Source organism: Notolepis coatsorum (assembly GCF_963971535.1).
Source record: "Notolepis coatsorum genome assembly, chromosome: 17".
NCBI classification, from domain to species: Eukaryota; Metazoa; Chordata; class Actinopteri; order Aulopiformes; family Paralepididae; genus Notolepis; species Notolepis coatsorum.
Window position 1 is genome coordinate 91,651,195 of NC_140181.1, and position 21,587 is coordinate 91,672,781.

At 47.5% G+C, this 21,587-nt stretch overlaps 1 protein-coding gene across 1 annotated transcript in view; it reads left to right on the plus strand.

Moving 5' to 3' along the window:
* LOC311244141 (semaphorin-3A-like) overlaps positions 1-18,414 on the plus strand; it is a gene marked incomplete at its 5' end in the record, with an annotated part of 101,123 nt that extends 82,709 nt beyond the window's left edge. The window contains 2 exon segments of the mRNA XM_084333549.1: positions 9,879-10,018; positions 12,554-18,414. Coding sequence (XP_084189675.1) covers positions 9,879-10,018; positions 12,554-13,072 — 659 coding nt within the window. The 3' untranslated portion in view covers positions 13,073-18,414.
* Between the last annotated feature and the right edge of the window lie 3,173 nt (positions 18,415-21,587).

The following is a 21,587-nucleotide window of genomic DNA, read 5'->3' on the forward strand; positions in this document are numbered from 1 at the left end:
GCTGGATAATATACTGCAGGGGTCCCGCCGGTTGTAAGCCAGTAGGGGGGGTAGGAGAGCCGTCGGCTGTATCCCGTCTGGTCAACGATTTCTAGGGAGAGTCCAGGTACAGAACACAGTGCCCGTAGAACCTTGATCCGCAGATGAATACACTTGGGCTCTCTTGTAGACGATAGCTGTAGCTGTAGCTGTAGGTCCACAACGGAGAAGAAGCGAGGCGACCTCAGTCTGGTCTGAGCGCCGTCTCACCTTGGCTCCTCTCGGGGTAAATCCAACACTCACCGGTGTTGGCGATTATCCGCTCCACAAATCAAAGCACCAAAGCAAATAGATATTCCATGCCGTATAGGGCTCAGCAGTCGTCGGGGTAGGTAATCCAATGTGCAGGTCCACTCGTCCTCGCCCAGAACTCCTCGGATGAAAGCACCACGCGTGGTCTGCCCAACCTGGTTAAGACTCTAGATAACGCGAGGAAACGATGGGAGTGCTGCTCACTTTAGAACTCTAACCGAACGATGCACCATATATAATAGACTATTATTACTTAATAGAAATACAGTGCCAAACTCTGGCAATTCAGCTATTAATTCGCACTAGGTATCACTGCTATTCTAAGGCCAAACAGGCCGTACTACACCGCACGCGGTATCGTGGGGTGAGGCTTCACGTCTTGTTACTTAGTTGGGTAGAAGGGTAAAGGACTAAGAGGAACCCTACATTTCTTGCGCCATATTTATATGCACAGTGGACAAGTAGTGCCGCTCCGCCTTCGGTAGCCGTATTCCTGCGCGGAGCTGAGGCTAGTAAAGGCATGTCTCGTCGGTACCTCCGAACCCGAACGCCAGGGGCTTGTCCCTGGCGCCTGGTCCCCCCGTCCAACAAGAGAATGAACTACTATGGGCTGTAGTAGAACAAAGGGACATTCAGTGTATATGTACAAGGAATATACAAGGGATATCAAACGATATACAAATACTATCAAATATATATCCATAAATAAATATATATATTCGGTTTAATCTGATCCTTCACAACAGCCGCCCCCTAATTAGTCCCACCTAATTAGCTGAGCAGAGACAGATTAACCGCACTGTCCACTACTCAATGTCCGCTGTAAGGGTCAGTCAACTCACAAAGTCATAGGGTCATGGTCGTCATCAATAGTATCAGGGAGCCTTGGCAGTTATATTAGCTTCGCCACGGGTCGGGTGTAAGTCCGTCCTTGGACGAGCACTTCAGCTGCTCGGACCTTTCCATCGGCACCAGTGATCCCTTTGCTTACACGGCCAGCCGGCCACATAGCTCTGGGTAGTGACTGGTCGATGATCATGACGACTGTTCCTTCTGTCAAATTGTCTCTCTCTTTTACCCACTTCTGGCGGGTCTGTAGAGACGGTAGGTAGTGGAGTAGGAAGCTGTTCCAAAACTTATCAGCCAGTACTTGACTGTACCTCCACATTCTTTGGCCGTTCGCTTCTTCAGGCCTGTACATTGTCTGTGGTAGCGCGGGGTCCAGCCGCCCCATCAAGAGGGTGTTGGGGGTGACTGGGTCGACATCTGCTACATCACTTGAGACGTAACCGAGGGGCTTTGAGTTCAATACTCCCTCGATCTCCGTGAGGACTGTCATTAGGACTTCTTCCGCCACAGTCTGGGCCCCAAGCACGGCGTACAGGGCTGTCTTTATGGAACGTACTTCTCGTTCCCAGGTTCCACCGAAGTGAGGTGCGTTCGGGGGATTAAACTGGAAGTCAATCTGGGATGGAGCGAGGTGGGTCTTAAGTTCTGGGCCCATAGCTTGGAAGCTCTCTCTCAGCTCTCTTTCTCCGCCTTTGAAGTTTGTCCCGTGATCAGACAACAATGTAGACGGTTTTCCTTTCCGTGATGTGAATCTTCGGAAGGCCATAAGGAATGAGTCTGTGCTCATGGTTGGAAGGAGTTCGATATGTATCGCTCTGGTGGTCATGCATTTGAATACAATACCCCACCGCTTCTCGGTTCCTCTTCCTCTCTTTATATACAGCGGGCCAAAACAGTCCATACCGGTGGAGTGGAAGGGCTTGTCGCAGAGTCGGAGGCGACAGGGAGGTAGGTCAGCCATCCGGAGTATACTGGGCTGCGCGCGCCACTTACGGCAGTCTAGACAGGTTCGCTGGAAGCGCCGCACTGCTTCTCTCCCTTGCAGTATCCAATAACGACGTCTGATCTCCGCGAAGACTCTCTCTGCCCCTGCGTGGTGCACATCCTCGTCGTATTTCTTTATGATCAGCTCTGTGACCTTGTGTCGGCTGTTCAAGACTATCGGGTACTTAACGTCATCCGGTAGGTCTGGGGCTCTCCGCAGACGACCACCCACTCTGATGAGATTATGGGCGTCGCTCTTGGGGGCCAGGTGAAGCAGTCTGCTGTCTGATGGGACGGGCTTTGCTCCCTGTAGACAGGCTAGCTCATCGGGGAACGAGTCTCTCTGGGCTCGTTGTAGTAGAAGGAGTTCTGCTTCTTCGTAGTCAGCTGCTGAAATGTCAGTTGTGGGCTGAACCTCTGGGTGGTGCCACAGAAATGTCTTTAGCTGCGCACTCTCTAGGGTGAGGCAATCGTCTAGAACCGGGCCTGTGGGGACGAGTGTGTGTGTCAACCCACAGAGCATAGGTTTCTTGTTCTCTGCCTCCTCTTTACTCGCCTCCCGTGGGGTGGGTGTAGGCCACTCTTCTTCGGGGAGCTTGAGGAACTTTGGCCCGTCACTGTAGAGGTTGTGACGGGTGAGGTCATCCAGGGACATTCCCCGGGTGATGACGTCAGCTGGGTTGTGTTTGGTGTCCACATACCTCCAGCTGGTTACTTCTGTTAACTCTTGAATCTCTGTGACTCTGACTCCCACGAAGACCTTGTATCTGCACGAATCGGACCGGATCCATGTGAGTACGGTCGTGGAGTCTGACCACAAGATTGTTCTTTGCACCGGGATGGTGAGTTCACGTTGGATTAACGTGGCGAGCTGCGCTCCTGCTAGGGCTGCGCAGAGCTCTAGGCGCGGGATAGATTGTTGCTTGCGTGGGGCTATTCTTGAGCGAGCCAGGATGAAAGCAGTATGTATTTCTCCTCCCTCCTCTTGGGCACGCAAGTAGGCCACCGAACCGTAGGCTACTTCGGAGGCGTCGCTGAATACGTGCAGGTCGATCTTGCATGTCTCTGGCCTCACTGTGGGTGGGAAGTAGCTGCAGCGTATATTAACACCTGGGAGTGAGCGGAGTTCCGTCTCCCACTCTCTCCATGTGGATGCAAGGTGTTCGGGTATGGGATCCTCCCAGCCCTGGTCTTTGTCCCATAGCGCTCTTACAATCATCTTTGCCCTGGTGGTGTAAGGTAGAATACATCCCAACGGGTCATATTGTCTGGCGAGTGTTCTGTATACACTCCGTCTGGTGGTCGGTATTGCCGTCGACCTTCCCTGCTCCTTGATCAGGGGTTTGTGTCTATAATGGAGCGAGTCTGTTTTGAAGCGCCAGACTAGTCCTAGTGTCATTTCTTGGGCTTCTCCTGGGATGGTCGTCATCCAGGTATCGCTACTCGCGGCCTTGTCCTCGGGGGAGAGGCGGCGCAGTACTTGCGGGTCGCTGCTGGCCCACTGCCTGAGATCAAAGCCGCCTTTGATCAGGGAGGCGCGGAGCTTGAGTAGGAGAGCCTCGGCTTCTTCTGGCGTCGAGACGCTTTGTAAACAGTTGTCCACGTAGAAACTATTTGTCACACTTTGTTGGACCTCTTCATCTGCTGCTGGGTCCTCTGCGACGTGCTTTTGCAGTGCAAACGTAGCACAGCATGGGCTGCATGTGGTTCCGAAAGGGAGGACTTCCCATTGATAGATGGCTGGGTGCTCATCTCCGATCCTCTCTCTCCATAGGAACCGCAGCAGGGGCTTGTCCTCCTCCACTAGTCTCACCTGCAGGAACATCCCTTTGATGTCGCCGCTGATAGCCACCTTGTCCTGGCGGAAGCGTAGTAGCACGCCTAGTAGGGAGGGGGCGAGTGTTGGGCCGGCCAAGAGTTCTTTATTCAGATTTTGTGATCCGATCTGGTAGCTGCAGTTAAACACAATGCGATCCTTGCCGTTGTGGTGGACCTTGTGGTGCGGCACGTACCATGATTCGGTCGTCTGATCAGCCTCTTTAATGTCAATTTTCTTTATGTGCCCCGCTGTGATTAGTTTGGTAATCTCAGCGCGGTACACAGCTTCTTGAGCGGGGTCTTTGGCTAGGCGCCGCTCTGTGTTCAATAGATACCGCTCCGTCGCCTCTTTTGTAGCACGAAAGGTGGGCATTCCCTCTCGCCTCAGGAGTGGAGTTGCGTATCTCATCACTCCGTTGACGTTGACTCTCTTTGTCCCATGCTCGAGGAGGGCTATAGCGTAGATATCTTCCTTAGAACGAATGTCTTTCTTTTCGTTCTTAAAGGGCATTGTCTCTAGTGTCCATAGCCTCTCGACATGCTGCAGGAGTGTGGTGTCTCCTTCTGTCGCTCTGGAGTGGAGGCAGCTAGTGGCTGCTGTTCGGTTAAGAGACTTGGCGAGGGGGCCTTGTAATGTCCATCCTAGGCGGGTCTCGACTGCTGCAGGACAACCTCTGGGTCCTGTATGGACCCGGTCTATCGGGACGATGAGGTCTGCATGGTCGGAGCCTATCAGCAGGGTCGGGGTGGCGCCGTCTATGAGCGGGATAGGAAGTTGACGCAGGTGCACATATTTATCCATCAGTTTGGCGATGGGGTAGGTGTACTGCGATAGTCCTATTTCTTGGCTGGTGAAAGCATTAGTAATCCTGTACCGTCTCTCTGGCTGCCCGCTTGCTGCGATAGTGAAGGAGACATTCTCGCCCTTTATCGTCTTTAGATCTCTTCTTATTGTCCGAATCGTCATCTGGTTCTCGCTCCCCCGCAGCCCCAGCTGGGCCGCAGCGGACGCGAGGAGAAGGGTCTTCTCTGACCCGTCATCAAGGACGGCGTAAGTGTCCATGATCTTGTCTTGTTAACTCAGTGTTACACGGACCACCTTCAAGAGCACCTGGGCGCCGCTGCTGCTAGCGGGGTCAATGTACATAACACTTGCCTTTGTGCTGTTGGATGGTGCAGGCTTTCTTTTGTTACTGTCGTGTAGGACATCCAGATGGGCTCCGTCACACCGACTACACCTCTTCTTTAGGCGGCACTCGGCTGCCATGTGACTGCGCGCACATCGGTAACAGCGCCTGTTGGACTTTATCCAGTGACTTGTTTCTTCAGCGGTCATCTTCTTGAACTGGTCACATTGTGACAACCAGTGTTCCTTCTCGCAGTACGGGCACACCATCTTCCACTTCTCTTTCGTCGAGGGGGTACTGTGGTTCTTGCTGCTCGGTACTGATTCTGATTGGTGCATGACAGTCACCGATCTTCGGCCATCGTTTACTCTCCTAGGTCCCTCTCTGGAGCTTGGCGTGCTCCGCACGAACGTATCCAGCCGTAGGCTGCTGACTTCTCTCGCCAGGAAGTCGGCTAAGTCCAGGAGGGATGGCTCGGGACCGTTAGGATCACGGTGGTCTCTTTGCCGCCTGAAGCGCTCCTGTCGGGCGGGCGGCAGCTTCTCTAAAATCCTCTCGACGTTCGAGTTTGCGTATAGTTCGTGCATACCCTTTTCTCGTTGCGCCCCCAGCATCCCTACCAGGGATTGTACTTTTATAGACAGGTCGTCTAGTGAGCGATTGTCTGTGGCTGGGGGTAGGCGGTCAATATGCCTTATCTCCTGTATTACGTAATCCCATATACGTCCATATCTCTGGTCCAGCGCTGCTAGAGCCGTGGTGTATGGGGTCGTAGAGGTGGCATAGGCCAGCGCTATGTTGTGCGCTCGGGGCACTTTCAGGTGCTTCAATAATATTGCATACTTGTGGCGTTCATCAGCGACATCCACCATCATTGTCTCTAAGCACATCCGGAGCTCCGTGTACTGTGCTCGATTCTCATGGGTGAAGTCTGGAAACGTCGGTGTGCCAATGTATGACGCCATGGATGGCTGGCACATCGGTGAGCGTTGGAAGAGAGGCCTCCTGGGCGAGTCTCTTCTTACGCCTCTCGGTGGGCTGGTACTGGCAGGGTACCATGGCCCGCTGGTCCAGGTGCTATTCCTCGGGACTGGTCGTGCGTCATGCTCACCCGTGAGTCGAGTCGGGGGTCTGTAGCGCAGAGCCGCGGGGGTATAGCCTGGGCTGTACTGGACCTCCTGGTCCTGTGGAGTAATGTGCTGCTGTCGGGCTTGACTCTCCTCTTCTCCCTCTTCTTCTTCTGCCAGGTCACCTAGATCCTGTAGTCGTCTATTTAGCCTCTCCGCGGTGTCCGCTGTTCCTTCCTTGTAGCTGGGTCTCACTTGGACCGGTTGGGGAATGAGTTCGGAGGGGGGTGTAGACTCTCTCTGGTGGTCGAGTTCAAGGTCGCCTGCTCGGTTAGGGGAGGGTGCCCTTGACGTGTGTCTTGATGAGGCTCTGGAACCCCTTGTGGAGGGAGGGGGTGTTGCCCTGGTGATCAGCTGCTCCATTAGCTGCGCTTGTAGTCTGTCGCGCTCGCCTTGTAGTCTGTCGCGCTCGGCGTCGCGCTTGGTGAGATCTGCTTCTCTTTGGGCACCGGCAGCGGCACGCTGGGTGTCGGCCCGGTCTCTTGCCATATTCTCTTCCGTCTGAAGGCGTCTCAGCTCCAGACGTATGTGCTCTTCTTCACTCCGTTGCTGTGTTTGGAGTCGATCGCGTTCACCCTGAAGTCGATCGCGTTCACCCTGAAGTCGATCGCGTTCGGTAGAGGCTGTCAGGCTGGCGAAGAACGCCTGTGACAGCATCCTCTCCGCCTCGCTGGGGGAAGACGCTTGTAGAGGTGAGCCGCTCCTGGCTGTACTCGTTGGGGAGTCCTGGAGCTCTATCTCCTCGGCGCTCTCCTCATCTTGTTCCGTGCAGAGTTCCACCTCTGGAGGGTTGTCTTCCTCCCGGAGCTCTGGGGGGACTACTTCTTCGGTATTGGCGGGGGGTAAAGTCGTGTCAGTTCCCTCCTGGTCCCCACCGTGAGCTTGGTCAGTTACATTAGAACCCACTAGGGCCTCTGTGGTCGGGGTATCCTGGTTGATAGGGTCGGACATAATTTTACTTTCTACTTTTACTGCGTTTACTGTTTGTAGAAGGCTAGGTAGTTTACTGACAGCGTAATCCTCTAAGTACTGAGGTGGCTGTCGTCTACGTTGCGGGCGTTCTACTTTAGGAGGACCGTTTCGTGGAGTGTTCATCATAGGCCATTTCAATATTAATACCACTATATTAATATTACACTAATTACCCTCCGGCTCGAAGGACCAATTGTAACTGAGGGGTACAATTCCCTGACTGTATTGATAAGTATGGTATCATTAAACCACTACCGCTTTATGTACTTTAATTACTGGCCATACAGTACACGATATCTAAGTATGATGAACACTTTCCCACATATGAAATCAGGTCCACACAAAGGTAATAGTCAAATATTTAATATATAGCAAAAGGTACATATAATAATTACTTATTACATTTATGATTTGAATTGAATGCTCTTGTAAGGCAAATGAGTACTCGTAGGCAAATCAACACTGAATGTCCAATCTCTGGTTACACAGGAAGCAAGTATACAACCTGGCTCTTAGGGGATTATATCTATGGTCACTTAATGATTATAGCTGGATAATATACTGCAGGGGTCCCGCCGGTTGTAAGCCAGTAGGGGGGGGTAGGAGAGCCGTGGGCTGTATCCCGTCTGGTCAACGATTTCTAGGGAGAGTCCAGGTACAGAACACAGTGCCCGTAGAACCTTGATCCGCAGATGAATACACTTGGGCTCTCTTGTAGACGATAGCTGTAGCTGTAGCTGTAGGTCCACAACGGAGAAGAAGCGAGGCGACCTCAGTCTGGTCTGAGCGCCGTCTCACCTTGGCTCCTCTCGGGGTAAATCCAACACTCACCGGTGTTGGCGATTATCCGCTCCACAAATCAAAGCACCAAAGCAAATAGATATTCCATGCCGTATAGGGCTCAGCAGTCGTCGGGGTAGGTAATCCAATGTGCAGGTCCACTCGTCCTCGCCCAGAACTCCTCGGATGAAAGCACCACGCGTGGTCTGCCCAACCTGGTTAAGACTCTAGATAACGCGAGGAAACGATGGGGGTGCTGCTCACTTTAGAACTCTAACCGAACGATGCACCATATATAATAGACTATTATTACTTAATAGAAATACGGTGCCAAACTCTGGCAATTCAGCTATTAATTCGCACTAGGTATCACTGCTATTCTAAGGCCAAACAGGCCGTACTACACCGCACGCGGTATCGTGGGGTGAGGCTTCACGTCTTGTTACTTAGTTGGGTAGAAGGGTAAAGGACTAAGAGGAACCCTACATTTCTTGCGCCATATTTATATGCACAGTGGACAAGTAGTGCCGCTCCGCCTTCGGTAGCCGTATTCCAACGCGGAGCTGAGGCTAGTAAAGGCATGTCTCGTCGGTACCTCCGAACCCGAACGCCAGGGGCTTGTCCCTGGCGCCTGGTCCCCCCGTCCAACAAGAGAATGAACTACTATGGGCTGTAGTAGAACAAAGGGACATTCAGTGTATATGTACAAGGAATATACAAGGGATATCAAACGATATACAAATACTATCAAATATATATCCATAAATAAATATATATATTCGGTTTAATCTGATCCTTCACAACATTTACATTGAGTCATTTAGCTGGCGCTTTTATCCAAAGCGACTTACAAGTTCTGTACGACAAGTCATCAGGAAGGGCACAACAATATCAGCTAACAATACAGTGTTCATCAAAGTGTTGAGTGCTACAGTGTACGTTAGTATATTAGGACAAGTGCATGACAGTAAGGTTAGTTAGGGTTAGATTTTTTTTTTTTTTTTTTTGTCTTTGTGTTTAAATGTCTTGGTGTTTCGTGGACATCTGTGTAAGATAATGGATCTGTATCATTAGTCCTCTAGCAGTGTTGTTAATGGTCTTGCTGTGGTGTCAGACTATAGTTATTAGGGCCACTTCACCACTGAGTGACTGTCTCCCAGCAGAGACAAGCGCCACTGTGACGACATTGACCTACTGTGACTTAAAGGGGAGCGGGACAACAGGGCTCCTTGTTTGATGTTGCACATTGTCACACGCTGCCGGCACATGTTTGCCCCCCCAACCCCCGCAAATGCCGGAAACATCCACACGCATTCTCATGTCAGACTTCCTGGCCGAGAGAGCTGAGATTACGTATCGATGTGTAGGACTTTCCCATCAGTGACCAGACATATTACTGCATATTATTGCCACACATACTGCACCCATGTGTATACTGTATACTTTACTTACTCACAGTATATATTCAGATTCTAAGTGTTATTGACCATATTTATTGTAAAATATAATATAACTGATAGGGCACACAGACCCTCATCTGCACCTTAATTTGATTACACTGTTTACTTGCTCATATTCTTATATTCAGAGTTAATTATATTGTTTACACTGCTTATTTTATCTTCACTATAATTATATTACCTATATTAATGTCTTTCTACTATTACCCTGCCCATACCTGTACCTCCCTCCCCCCTCCCCCATGCTGCTATGACACCTGCATTTCCACAAGGGGATCAATAGAACTATAAACCTGGAAAAACTATTTGTCTAATCCATTTCAGTAAACTATCCCCATGAATATATTATAGTTGAATCGGTTTTACCGTATCTGTATTATTCTATTCTATCCTTGCCTTTTCTGTGTTCATGTTTGGTGATACCTGCTAGTAGAAACACAGTTCTCTCTTGTCTCTGCCGCCCCCTGCAGACCACCACAAACATCGCGTGGTGGAGAGGAGGCTGTATGGAGTGGAAGGGAGCAGCACGTTCCTGGAGTGTATCCCCAAGTCCCTGCAGGCACAGGTCACCTGGACCTACCAGAAACACGCGCAGAACCCCCGAGAGGAGGTGAGGGGGAGGGGAGGAGCGTTATGAATATGTAAGGGATAATGTATGGCTAGGAGGTCATTGTCGCAAAATAATTGACCGACACGGAGTTTAAAATACCGAGGCGCCTCGCCGAGGTGTTCTAAATGTCAGTGATGGTCAATTATTTTGCGACAATGACCGAGTATAGCTATACATTATCCCGCTTATTACATGGCTAACTTACTAACAATATACCTACATCATTTTACACCATCGACAAGACGAGATCAAATGCAGACGCAGTTGTTCTGTGGCTCCGCTGTCAGTCAGCCCAAATAAAGTTATTATTATTATCGCCGGCAGCCGGCAGGTGTGTCTGATTGCACTGATGCAGTGTGTGTCAGTGGGCTTGATTGCTCCAGCTGCGAACAGCGGCCATTATTGCTCGGTCGCGATTGTGATTGGTCAATAGCGCTAGTTACCCGTATCACCGGTCATTATTGCTCGGTTGCCCCTGGCAGCGGTGAATTATCGAGAAATAACTGACCGCTGCTAGGGGCAACCGAGCGCTATTGACCAATCACAATCAAGCATTTCTGCAAATGTGAAAACGCCATGTAATAAATATATATAAATATACAATAATGCTGCACAGAATAGTCATCACATCCATTAAAGTCATCAAGGATAGAAACACAATGTGGAGCCTGGAAAATGGTTATTTCCATTGTGGTCGTCTTTTAACCCTTTCACTACCACACTACAGAAGGTTAACCTTTCACTACCACACTACAGACGGTTAACCTTTCACTACCACACTACAGAAGGTTAACCTTTCACTACCACACTACAGAAGGTTAACCTTTCACTACCACACTACAGACGGTTAACCTTTCACTACCACACTTACACTACAGACGCCTTTCACTACCACACTACAGAAGGTTAACCTTTCACTACCACACTACAGACGGTTAACCTTTCACTACCACACTACAGACGGTTAACCTTTCACTACCACACTTACACTACAGACGCCTTTCACTACCACACTACAGACGGTTAACCTTTCACTACCACACTACAGACGGTTAACCTTTCACTACCACACTACAGAAGGTTAACCTTTCACTACCACACTACAGACGGTTAACCTTTCACTACCACACTACAGACGGTTAACCTTTCACTACCACACTACAGAAGGTTAACCTTTCACTACCACACTACAGACGGTTAACCTTTCACTACCACACTACAGAAGGTTAACCTTTCACTACCACACTACAGACGGTTAACCGTCTGTAGTGTGGTAGTGAAATGGGTAACCTTCTGTAGTGTGGTTGTGAAAAGGGTTTACTCTTTCTCATGTGACAGTGAAAGGGTTGACCTTCTGTAGTGTGGTTGTGAAATGGTTAACTATTTGTCGTGTGGCAGTGAACGTTTTAACCATTTGGTAGTGTGGGAGTGAAATGGTTAGATAACAGGATAAAACCGACAATAGAGGAAAACAAAACCAACTGTGAAACAAACACTATAAGATATAGACCACTTTAAAAAACCACTGTGTTGTGTCTCCACCTTTAACCTTTTTACATTACCTTTTCTTTTGTTTAATCAGCTAAATAGGGAACATTATGGGAAATGCACCGTCTTCTCCAGAGTGAGACAAGAAGATATAGATACCAATTTCCTCTCTGTCCGTTCAGTAGAAAGCTATATCCGGCTGCAAGCTAGCCAAGCTTAGCACAAATTAATGGAAGCAGATACGGACCACCAGCCTAGTTTAAAACTCTGGGAGAGGTATTGGTGATCACAGGGGCGTAGCTGGTGGGGGGTAGCTTAGGATGATTCCAATTTTTTTTTTACTAGACATCACTCAGGTGTATTATTGATGCTCTCATTGATACTATGTTTCTTTCTGAAGTGTGTGCGTGCGTGCGTGCGCGTGTGTGTGTGTGTGTGTGTGTGTGTGTGTGTGAGATATATAGAGAGAGAGGGGGGGCTTTGGTAGACTATTGCATTGGTCCATTCATTGAAGATGAACGCAATGCGACATCCTTTACTAGGCTCACCCACCAACAGTGCAGGTGCTGAACTGCTGATCCGAATGTATAGGTAAAAACCATATTATGCGTTTTCATCAATAAAAAATTGCCAAAAAAATTCCCGCTTGCGCGCTTACGCGCGCTCGCATTCACTGGGGGCCTACAAATACATTCTTTCATGGGGCCCAGAATCTGGAGCTACACCCCTGGGTGATCAACAGCTAGGCTAGCTTGCAGCCAGATAGCTTTCTACTGAACCATTTACGAGAGCAAATTGGTATCTATCTTCTTGTCTGACTCTGGGGGAGAGAGTAAGTGCATTTCCCATAATGTTGGCGTGTTCCTTTACATATTAAGTATCTCCTATACTATATGATAAAAAAATAATAATAATTTAGGCCTACTACAAAATAGAAGTGAAGACAACAAATGTGTTAATTACTATCATTGAAAAGTGATACAAGATTAATACGAGAGTTATCAAATACTGTATCCTTTCAACTTCTTCAATCGTACCGTTCGCCAGGTTCGCCTCGACGAGCGGCTCCTTCAGACGGACAGAGGGCTGCTGGTCCGCCGCGTCCTGAAGAGAGACATCGGCATCTACCAATGCCACTCCATGGAGCACGGCTTCACCCAGACCCTCCTGGCCATCACCCTGGAGGTGGTCCCCTCCTCCTCGTCCTCCATCTCCAACCTGCCCTCCGACCCCTCCGCCCGGATGGAGCCGCGCAGCGGGGGAGGAGGAGGCGGGCCCCCGTCGTCCACTCAGAAGCTGTGGTACCGGGACTTCATGCAGCTGGTGGATCACCCCAACCTGAGCACCGTGGACCAGATCTGCGAGCAGGTGTGGGCGCGCAAGGCCGCCGCCGACCAGTCGGACAAGGACCTCCCGACGCCGGGGAAGCAGGTCCCGCCCCTGGGGCCCGGCGCCCGTCCCGCCAACAAGAAGTGGAAACACCTCCAGGACGTCCGCAAGGGGCGGAACCGCCGGACCCACGACGGGAAACCCAACCCGCGGGCGCCGCGGAGCGCGGGGGAGTAAAACCTGGAGAGGTGGAGGGAGAGGGAAAGAGAGACTGATACAGAGAGAGAGAGAGAGAGAGAGAGAGAGAGAGAGAGAGAGAGAGAGAGAGAGAGAGAGAGAGAGAGAGAGAGCAGGAACGGAGAGAAGAGGTGCATGAAAAATGACAGAAAGACACTGAAAGAGACCAAGGACTGCTGGAGGTGTTGAAACTCGTGGACAACGCAGACAAACATACATCCATGAAACAGACACTGAGAGAAACAGACACACACACACGCACACACACATACATAACACCTCCTTACTTGTGAATATGTATCTACGGATGCTCCCACTATATTCTACCCCCACCCCCCCCAACCCCCCCCCCTCCTCCCTAACCCCACCCGACATCACCAACCAAACCCCTTCCCTTCTAGACCACTGGTCAGTCCCTGCATGTATTGTTTTACTGACCGCATTGCCCTCGAATCTGCACGACCCCTTTACTCAATGCCAATAGCGTAGTGGGCATGTGTACACAGGTGTATATGGGAGGTGTGCCCACCTCTTCCTGGGTATAAGGTTACCCGCCTGTGGACAGTGATGTCACAGTGTACCCGCCTCCTCAGCGGTATACAAATCTATTTCTCTAGGGACCGAATGGGCTAGAACCACCTATCAGCTCGATAACCATGGACACGGGTGGTGTGGGTCACAGCAGAACAGGATCTAAACCTCCTTCTACGAGACGGTTTCAGTGGAACGTGTGACGTGTTGCCAGGGAAACAGCTTAAGACTACGGTTCACTTCCTGCCGCGACGTTTCGCTAACATCAGCAATCGGCAGGGAACAGAAAGAACGTGGTCCGTTCTGAAAATGCTTGTTTATGTTTGTTCTTGTTATCAAGTTGAAAACCGTCTATATAGGGTATATGTAGGATCACCCGTCAGCCGAATTACCACTAACACATAACGGAGGGTTGGGCCACAGTTTACCCGACTTCTCAACAACCACTATACTCTACCACTCTTCTACAAAATACCCCCCACAAGACCTCTATGGATGACCTCTATGGATGACCTCTCCCTTTGGTTGATGACTTACTTATTTCAGAATGGATTAAAACGGTGGACTTGTTTGTTGCTTTAGAAAATGGTTAGAATGGGAGGATTATTGTGTATGTTATTGCCACGAAGCATCGCTCTCAACTGGAATATACTGGAACTGTTTTGGCTTATAACTGGAAAAACTGAGATGGACTGTGTGGAGAGATATGAACACACACACAAACACACACAAAATCACATGGTTTCAAGTTCAAGTTTCTTTATTCTTTAATAGTTGTCATACAGAAGTACAGAATACTTTTGTACAAAATGCTTCTTACTGACATGTTGTACACACATGGGAAGCACACACATTTGCACAAGTACACGAACATCACATCACACACGTGCACACACACACATCCCTGGATATTTATGGACTTATTTATATCCATATGAATCTGAAGATGGACTGATCTACTTCCTCTAACTCTATGTGCACCATGTCTTCAATGTCGTCTCCTTATACACGGTACATAATGCAGTCACGGCAGACACTACTGGTATGGACGCAGTTGAATAAATAAAATGAGCTTCTTGTGTCACGGATCAGCACGTTGCAGGAGTGATCATGTAGAGAGATTCAGATGACAACGGTTGACCGATCTCAAGCGACATCGACAGTTGTGATTGGAGGATCAAGAAAAGAGGGCGGGGCTTGAGATATACAATGTAGAAATTTGAAGGGGAAAAATGAAAATATTATTAATAATAAAAATGTGGTACCTTCTCTTACAAAGTGATTACTGGCATGAAAACAAAACATATTCCAATATTGTTGAAATAATAAGTTATCGTAAGACTATTGCAAAGTTGACGCATATTTGAAGAAGTCACCATGTTTTTTAAAATATTTATTAATATCAATTCACTTTTAATTTTTTTTTGCCAAATGGATATATATAGTGTTATGTAATGAAACCCATCGATTGTATTATGCAGAAAACATAATGCAGTCATCGTCAGTGCGGTATAGACATAATGGGAGGCCGACTTGTATCATAGTCTACCGGTCCTAACCACTAGACAAGCTGGGTGTAGAGAGAGCAGACATTTCTTTAAAACACACAACGCTGCTTTAAAAAATTTATAAAAACATCATGTCTTTCTGCATAAGCTACATAAAACTGAAAACCAGAAGCCAATAATTACCTGAGTAAGGGGAAATAATCTCTCTACAATCCCCCCGAAAAAAATCACTGCAATTTTCACTGTTTGTCAAAGGCGCAGTTTCAGTTGAATCCCAGGTTTCAAGTTCAAGTTTCAAGTTTTGTTTTATTTGTCACATATAAGGTACATGTACATTACAGTGAAATGCTTGGTTCTGTATGAGCCCCCTGAGATTGTGCTTAGTAGTAAAAAGGTAAAAAGACACACCATCAGTCATACAAACACACAACAGCAGGTTTTTGCGATGAGGGAGGGGTTGAGAATATGGTGATATTGGAGGAGGAGGAGGAGGAGAAGGAAGAGGACAAGATGTGTCCTTTTCTCAAGCAACACTAGTGGACTCGGTCACTATGACAACCCGTCTCCTGGGCTGCGGTATATTAGCATGCTATTTAAGAGACCATGCTTTTTATTCTCAACAACGTACTTCTCCTTGTTCCTTTTACACTGTTTGTGACATATGCAAATAATATTTGTGATGAATTGACTCTCACACACACACACGTGCGCGGACAGGTGACTTGTCCTTCGAAACTACATTTTCACTGTTTACAGATAATCTTCCATATAATTCTACAGACTGTTTATTATCACTCTTCATTATTGCAGAGTCCTCATTTTTGCGGTTTAATATTACAATCGTGCGGTTTAACGGTACCGTCTCCTCGCGTTGGACAACGAAGACAATAAGTTCTTATCCTCTGTCAATAGCCCAGCCCTGTCTCTCTCTGTGTATTACCTAACCTTGTATACTGTAATAGTAGCTGTGCTGATGTGCAGCAGAAGGTTCTCTATGTGATGAAATGGTGTGTGTAGCCTGCCTCCTAGTGTCCAGTATGTGTAATACATAGCGCCTGGTCCCACTGGGTCTTTCTGTGGTGGTACATTAATGTAAACTTCATTATCATAGTCTGCTGACATGACAAGAAGACAATTGACTTTGTAAGATAAGACATTGTTTTTTTTTGTTTTTTGTTTTCTAAGTTTTATATGATGTATATCCTGTAAGAGGCCATGTTTGTACTGCTACCTGGAATCAGACATACAATAATGCACAGTGTTGGTGTAGCCGGTGTGATCTTGTCTGCGTTGTGTTTTTTAGTCGATTCGACCCCTGTTAAGGGATCGCCCTGAGTGGGAGTTGAACCCCGGACGCCCGCATCGCGGGCGGCATCACAGACCACTAAGCAAGAAGTGAATTCACTTCTTGCTTCCGGGTCTGGATGCCTCTGGGGAGTGAGTTTACTTGCAGTACCGCTTAACGTCCACAGCCACTTCACGACTTGTACCTCGTGACTGTGGATAGACTGCGGTACCTCCGTTACATTGGGAAGTAGTTAACTACATGTAGTTCAATTACTAGTTCAAGTACAATATTTGCAGTGGTCGGGTGGTAGTTTAGCTACATTCAAATCGCAGTAGCTTCATCAGTAGTTGTCTACTTTGGGTGATTGGGTAGTGTTAATTACAAACTAAATAATTCCCTAGAAACTTTCTGATTCCACCTCAATAACTGCACCCTGTCCTCTCCTTAAAACACACAGAGTGAGGGTTAGTCTGCCTTGGTCTCTAAATCAAACACACCTACACTTTACTCAGTGTGAGTTCAGTTGTACCTCCGTGTAACTACAGATTCCAGACTGTACTGTAGTGTTGTTAGTTTGACAAACTACTTATTTTAGTTTTTGTGTAGTTGAGATTTACTTCAACTACTTTTCATTGTGACGTAGCTGGTAGTAGTTTGGTAAACTCCAGTTTTACAGTAGTCTCCCCAACACACTGAGAATTTAGCAACACGGATCACGGATGGGTTACATGTGTTTATACAGGTTGTTTCCTTAAAGATATGGTGGTTTATGCCACAACAAAGTGAGGGGGTCATCGAAGTGATTAAATCACATGTACCATGTTATGGGCTGTGTTTTCCAAAGGTATCTAACTGCTAAGATCCTCATGGTCCCACAGTGGGCAGAGGTCATCAATGGCATTAACATGATTTTGGTTCAACCTGATCCCTGGGAGCAGTGTAAACCTGGCCTATGAGTGGGTTTTTAGATGTATGGAATCATTGTTATTTATATACCTGCTTTATAAAGATGTAATTAACTCTTTGGACTGAAACAAACTGACTGAGGTCTTTAAAGGGAGACTGCGATTTGACGCCATGTTATGAAACGGAAGAAAACTGAAAAAAGTTAATAAACATGTTTGCAAACGACGGTAAATGTGCCAACCAGGTTTTTTTATGCCAGTACTCTGTGTACAATAGTGAAAAAAAATATTATTTTCATATATTCAGCAAGTCACATTTATTCATTTTTTTTTTTACATCTTGTCTTATTTCAGAGTTGACGTCAAACTGAAAAGTCTCCCTTTAAGCCAGCCTCTTGTTTTGTGCTCTTTTCTAAATTGCATGACCGATGTTAGTGGCTATATGCGTTTGACAATGGAGAGGAGAACGAGAAAAGACAGAAGGAAAAAGTGATAGAAAGAAAGAAAGCACAATATTGACTATTATTATTGCTATGTATTTATGTGCGAGGATAAGCTGATGATGTGAGTTTTATTTTTCTTATCGTGTAGATTTACACCGTGGTACCATTCATATTCTGCTGAAAAGGACTCATCGTTCTTGAGACTTGTGTGTTTATTTAGTTTTTTTTTTACATTTCAGCCAATGGGGAAATACTTCCTTAAAATACTTCCAGTGTCCAATTAGAAACATTGTCGTTCACGCAGCCCTCCTATCAACACTCCTGTTGTATTCCATGCCATGTGACGCACCCCTGTATGATAGCTCACAAAGAGGTGTGTGTGTTTGTGTGTGTGTCTGGATGCAGTTGTTTATGCATTTGAATGCATACATGTGGTTCATGTGTGTACACATTAATTTGCGTACACCCATGCTTGTGTGCGTGTGTGTGTTTGTGTGTTTCGGGGGGAAGGAGAGCTCTGTATATAATGGCTAAGGAATGGTTGTGTGTGTATAGAGCGGTCTGTCAGTGAAAGTTCAAAGGTCGAGGCCAAAGTTAACATGGTGCACTGTAATACTCCCCAAGGTCCTTGTGAATTGTTGTGTCTGATTGTTTTTGATTAACACAATAAAAAAATACCCAGTTACTTCAAGAATTTATTTGATTTGATTTGATTCAACGAATTAAGAATACACATGGTATGCAAATGTAACAGAGGCAACTCGCCCCTGCCACGAATTCGACCATGCCTTGAGTGGGAGTCGAACCCCAGGCGTCCGCACTGCGGGCGACATCACAAACCGATGCGCCAAGAAAGGAATTCCCTTCTAAGCGCTCAGTTTGGATGCCTCTGGGGAGTGAGTTTTACACCCGTTACATTCACCCCCCCTAAACTCACACCACCCAAGGCATCCGGGTCTACGGCACCAGTGTAACAGAGGCAACTCGCCCCTGCCACGAATTCGACCATGCCTTGAGTGGGAGTCGAACCCCAGGCGTCCGCACTGCGGGCGACATCACAAACCACTGCGCCAAGAAAGGAATTCCCTTCTAAGCGCTCAGTTTGGATGCCTCTGGGGAGTGAGTTTTACACCCGTTACACAAACAAATTCATCAGGATTACGCAAAAAGGTTAAATTTTTTTCCATTGCGGTCCTTAGGGCACGGCAGCAAGCACTGTACTGGGAAACGTATACAAATATAGATGATTTGATATCCTACAAATATCACCATAAAATAAATAAAAACATAATAAGCATAATAAAAATAAGCATAATAAAAACAATTCAGGTGAAACAAGAGCAGACATTACGTTACAACTTTTCTTTTTTAAGGATATTTTTTAGCACATTTTTAAGTGCTTTTATTGACAGGACAGTTTGGAAATTGGGAGAGAGAGAGATATGGGGAGGACCTGCAACACATGTCCCTGGGCCGGGTTCGAACCCAGGACGTTGCGATTAGGCTGCAAGTGTAGTTACGTGGTGCGCCACTGGGGACGCCCCTCCCACCTGGACTCTTATCCTAACCTGCCCATCATCCACTTTTTTAGTTGGACTTTAAAGCTAGTCAGTGACCGAGCAGTTTTAATGGTATTCGGAATGTTGTTCTATTCTTCACTCCCTGTGTAAAGAAATGTACTTCTGGCCAGTTTACTATTGTAGTTAACCCTTTCACTGCCGCACTACGAAATGGTTAACCCTTTCACTGCGACAATACACAGAAGGTTAACCCTTTCACTGCCACACTACAGAAGGTTAACCCTTTACTATTGTAGCAGTCTGGAAAATATGGTATATTATTCAGAACTGCTGACTATGCTTATATCCCTTTTTGTACGCAAAGACATTCTAACTAGTGTCATTGATTCACACGAGCAATGACACAAACGGCCCCTTCTGAAGAGCATTGGAATATGGTTTATAAATGACATTTCTCTATTCCTCATCCTCCCCTTGTGTGACTGGCAGGCGGGACCAGCAGGGGGCAGTAGCAGGCAGAGAGTGTCGGAGGGAGATGGAAGGTGATATATGGCAGCGGAAGGAGAGAGATGTTCTCTTCGGCTTTGGACTTGGCCGTGAACAGTCGCAGCCGGCGGGCGTGTGCTTTTGGAATAGCCCTGTTAAGAAGTGAAGCTGGAGAGCCCCGTGGAACAGTGACGGGTGATAGGAAGTACTGGCTAGTGGATACGATATCCTAGCAGTACCAGTGATAGTGTGTGAACCATTAGTGCAGAGCCAGGCACTAACAGTCGGGTTATAATAGTTACAGTGTGCGGTATAGATAGCGTGCGGCTAATGATATATCTGAGTTCACAGTAGTCGGGTTATAGCAGTTACTGTGCCGGTATAGTCTGCGTGCCAGAGACGTGCGGGACCTACAAGCAACCTGCTCCGGGCGTCGACAGCTGTCTGCACCGGAGTGCTACAGCAAACCAGCTCGTGGCTGTCTGCAAGACACGGGAGTTCTTTCCCACCAGCAGAGGTCGTCATCGCCCAGCACCAGCTCAGCCAGCACTGCCCCTCTGCTACAGCTCCGCCTGCTAGCACCTGCGACGAGAGCGTCCGACGCCATCTTGCCACCAGGACGGTGGTGGAGCGGCGCGGCCGCCATTTTGGTAGAGTAAACATTAGGGCTTCGGCGCCCAGGATCTATTGCACCTTACACAGTGTGGAGCGGCCTGCGGGTGAAGTTAACGTTGCTAACTGCAGACCCCAAACATTACATTACATGCCGGCATTAGCATAGGGCTTTTGTTTTGGTAATTGTGGGCCCACACTTTTGGTTTTATTTCCTTTTCTTTGAGCGTGATAACATGTGTGTTTATTAATATTTTCCCATTCAATTAACCCTTCCCTGTGGGGAAGTTACAGACCTGGTGCATTATAATTAAAGCCTTTGGAGGTATTATTCTGGCCGTATAATTAAAGCCTGTTGAGGTATTATACAAGGTGAAGACCCAGACGTGGGTGATGAGTCAAACACAGTGAAGTATATTATCCCTGATAGTAACCCAGAGGTGGGTGCATAATATACGTGTTTATGAGGTATTGAGTTGAACAGCAGTGGCTATAGTAGGACTTCAGCCCAATTGGCCACTAGTATTAAATAATTGTAACTGAACAGTACAATTAACATAAAGACTTGAATGGGGTTCTGTGTGCGTGTCCATTCCTGTGCCCAGCATTAACTCTTTTGGTGTGGGTAACGTATATATGATTAACCTCTTCCTACCCAACTCTCCCCTTTTCATTGTAAGGTTTCTAGGGTCATTGAGGGAGGGTACTGCTTGCGGGGGGAACTCAGAGTATTTGATTACAATTCAGTCACGAGGTGTGGGAGGGTCTAATGAGCAACTGGGAGGAGTGGGAGCGTGTTGGGGAGTACTGCTGACCGCCCTGCGACAGGGAAGGAAGACCAGAGTACCAGACCAGGTTGGTAAATCCCGGGCCCCATCCACTCACACTACCAGCCTCCAGTCGACGCCCCAGGCCCAAAGACGAGGGTGCAGTCAGACAGAGTTCTGCTGTGTCCAGCTACCTCCTGACTGCCAGCAACCGTTCCCACGAAGCAGGGATAATCCACCCTGCTACACTATCATACTACCGACGGTTAATATTATTATTATTATTATTATTATTATTATTATTATTATTATTATTATTATTATTATTATTATTATTATTATTATTATTATTATTATTATTATTATTATTATTATTACCTGCATGTAATGTATACATATAGGATCATATCAGATCCTAGAGAATCATGGTTTCCATGGCGATGAGGCCATAAGCA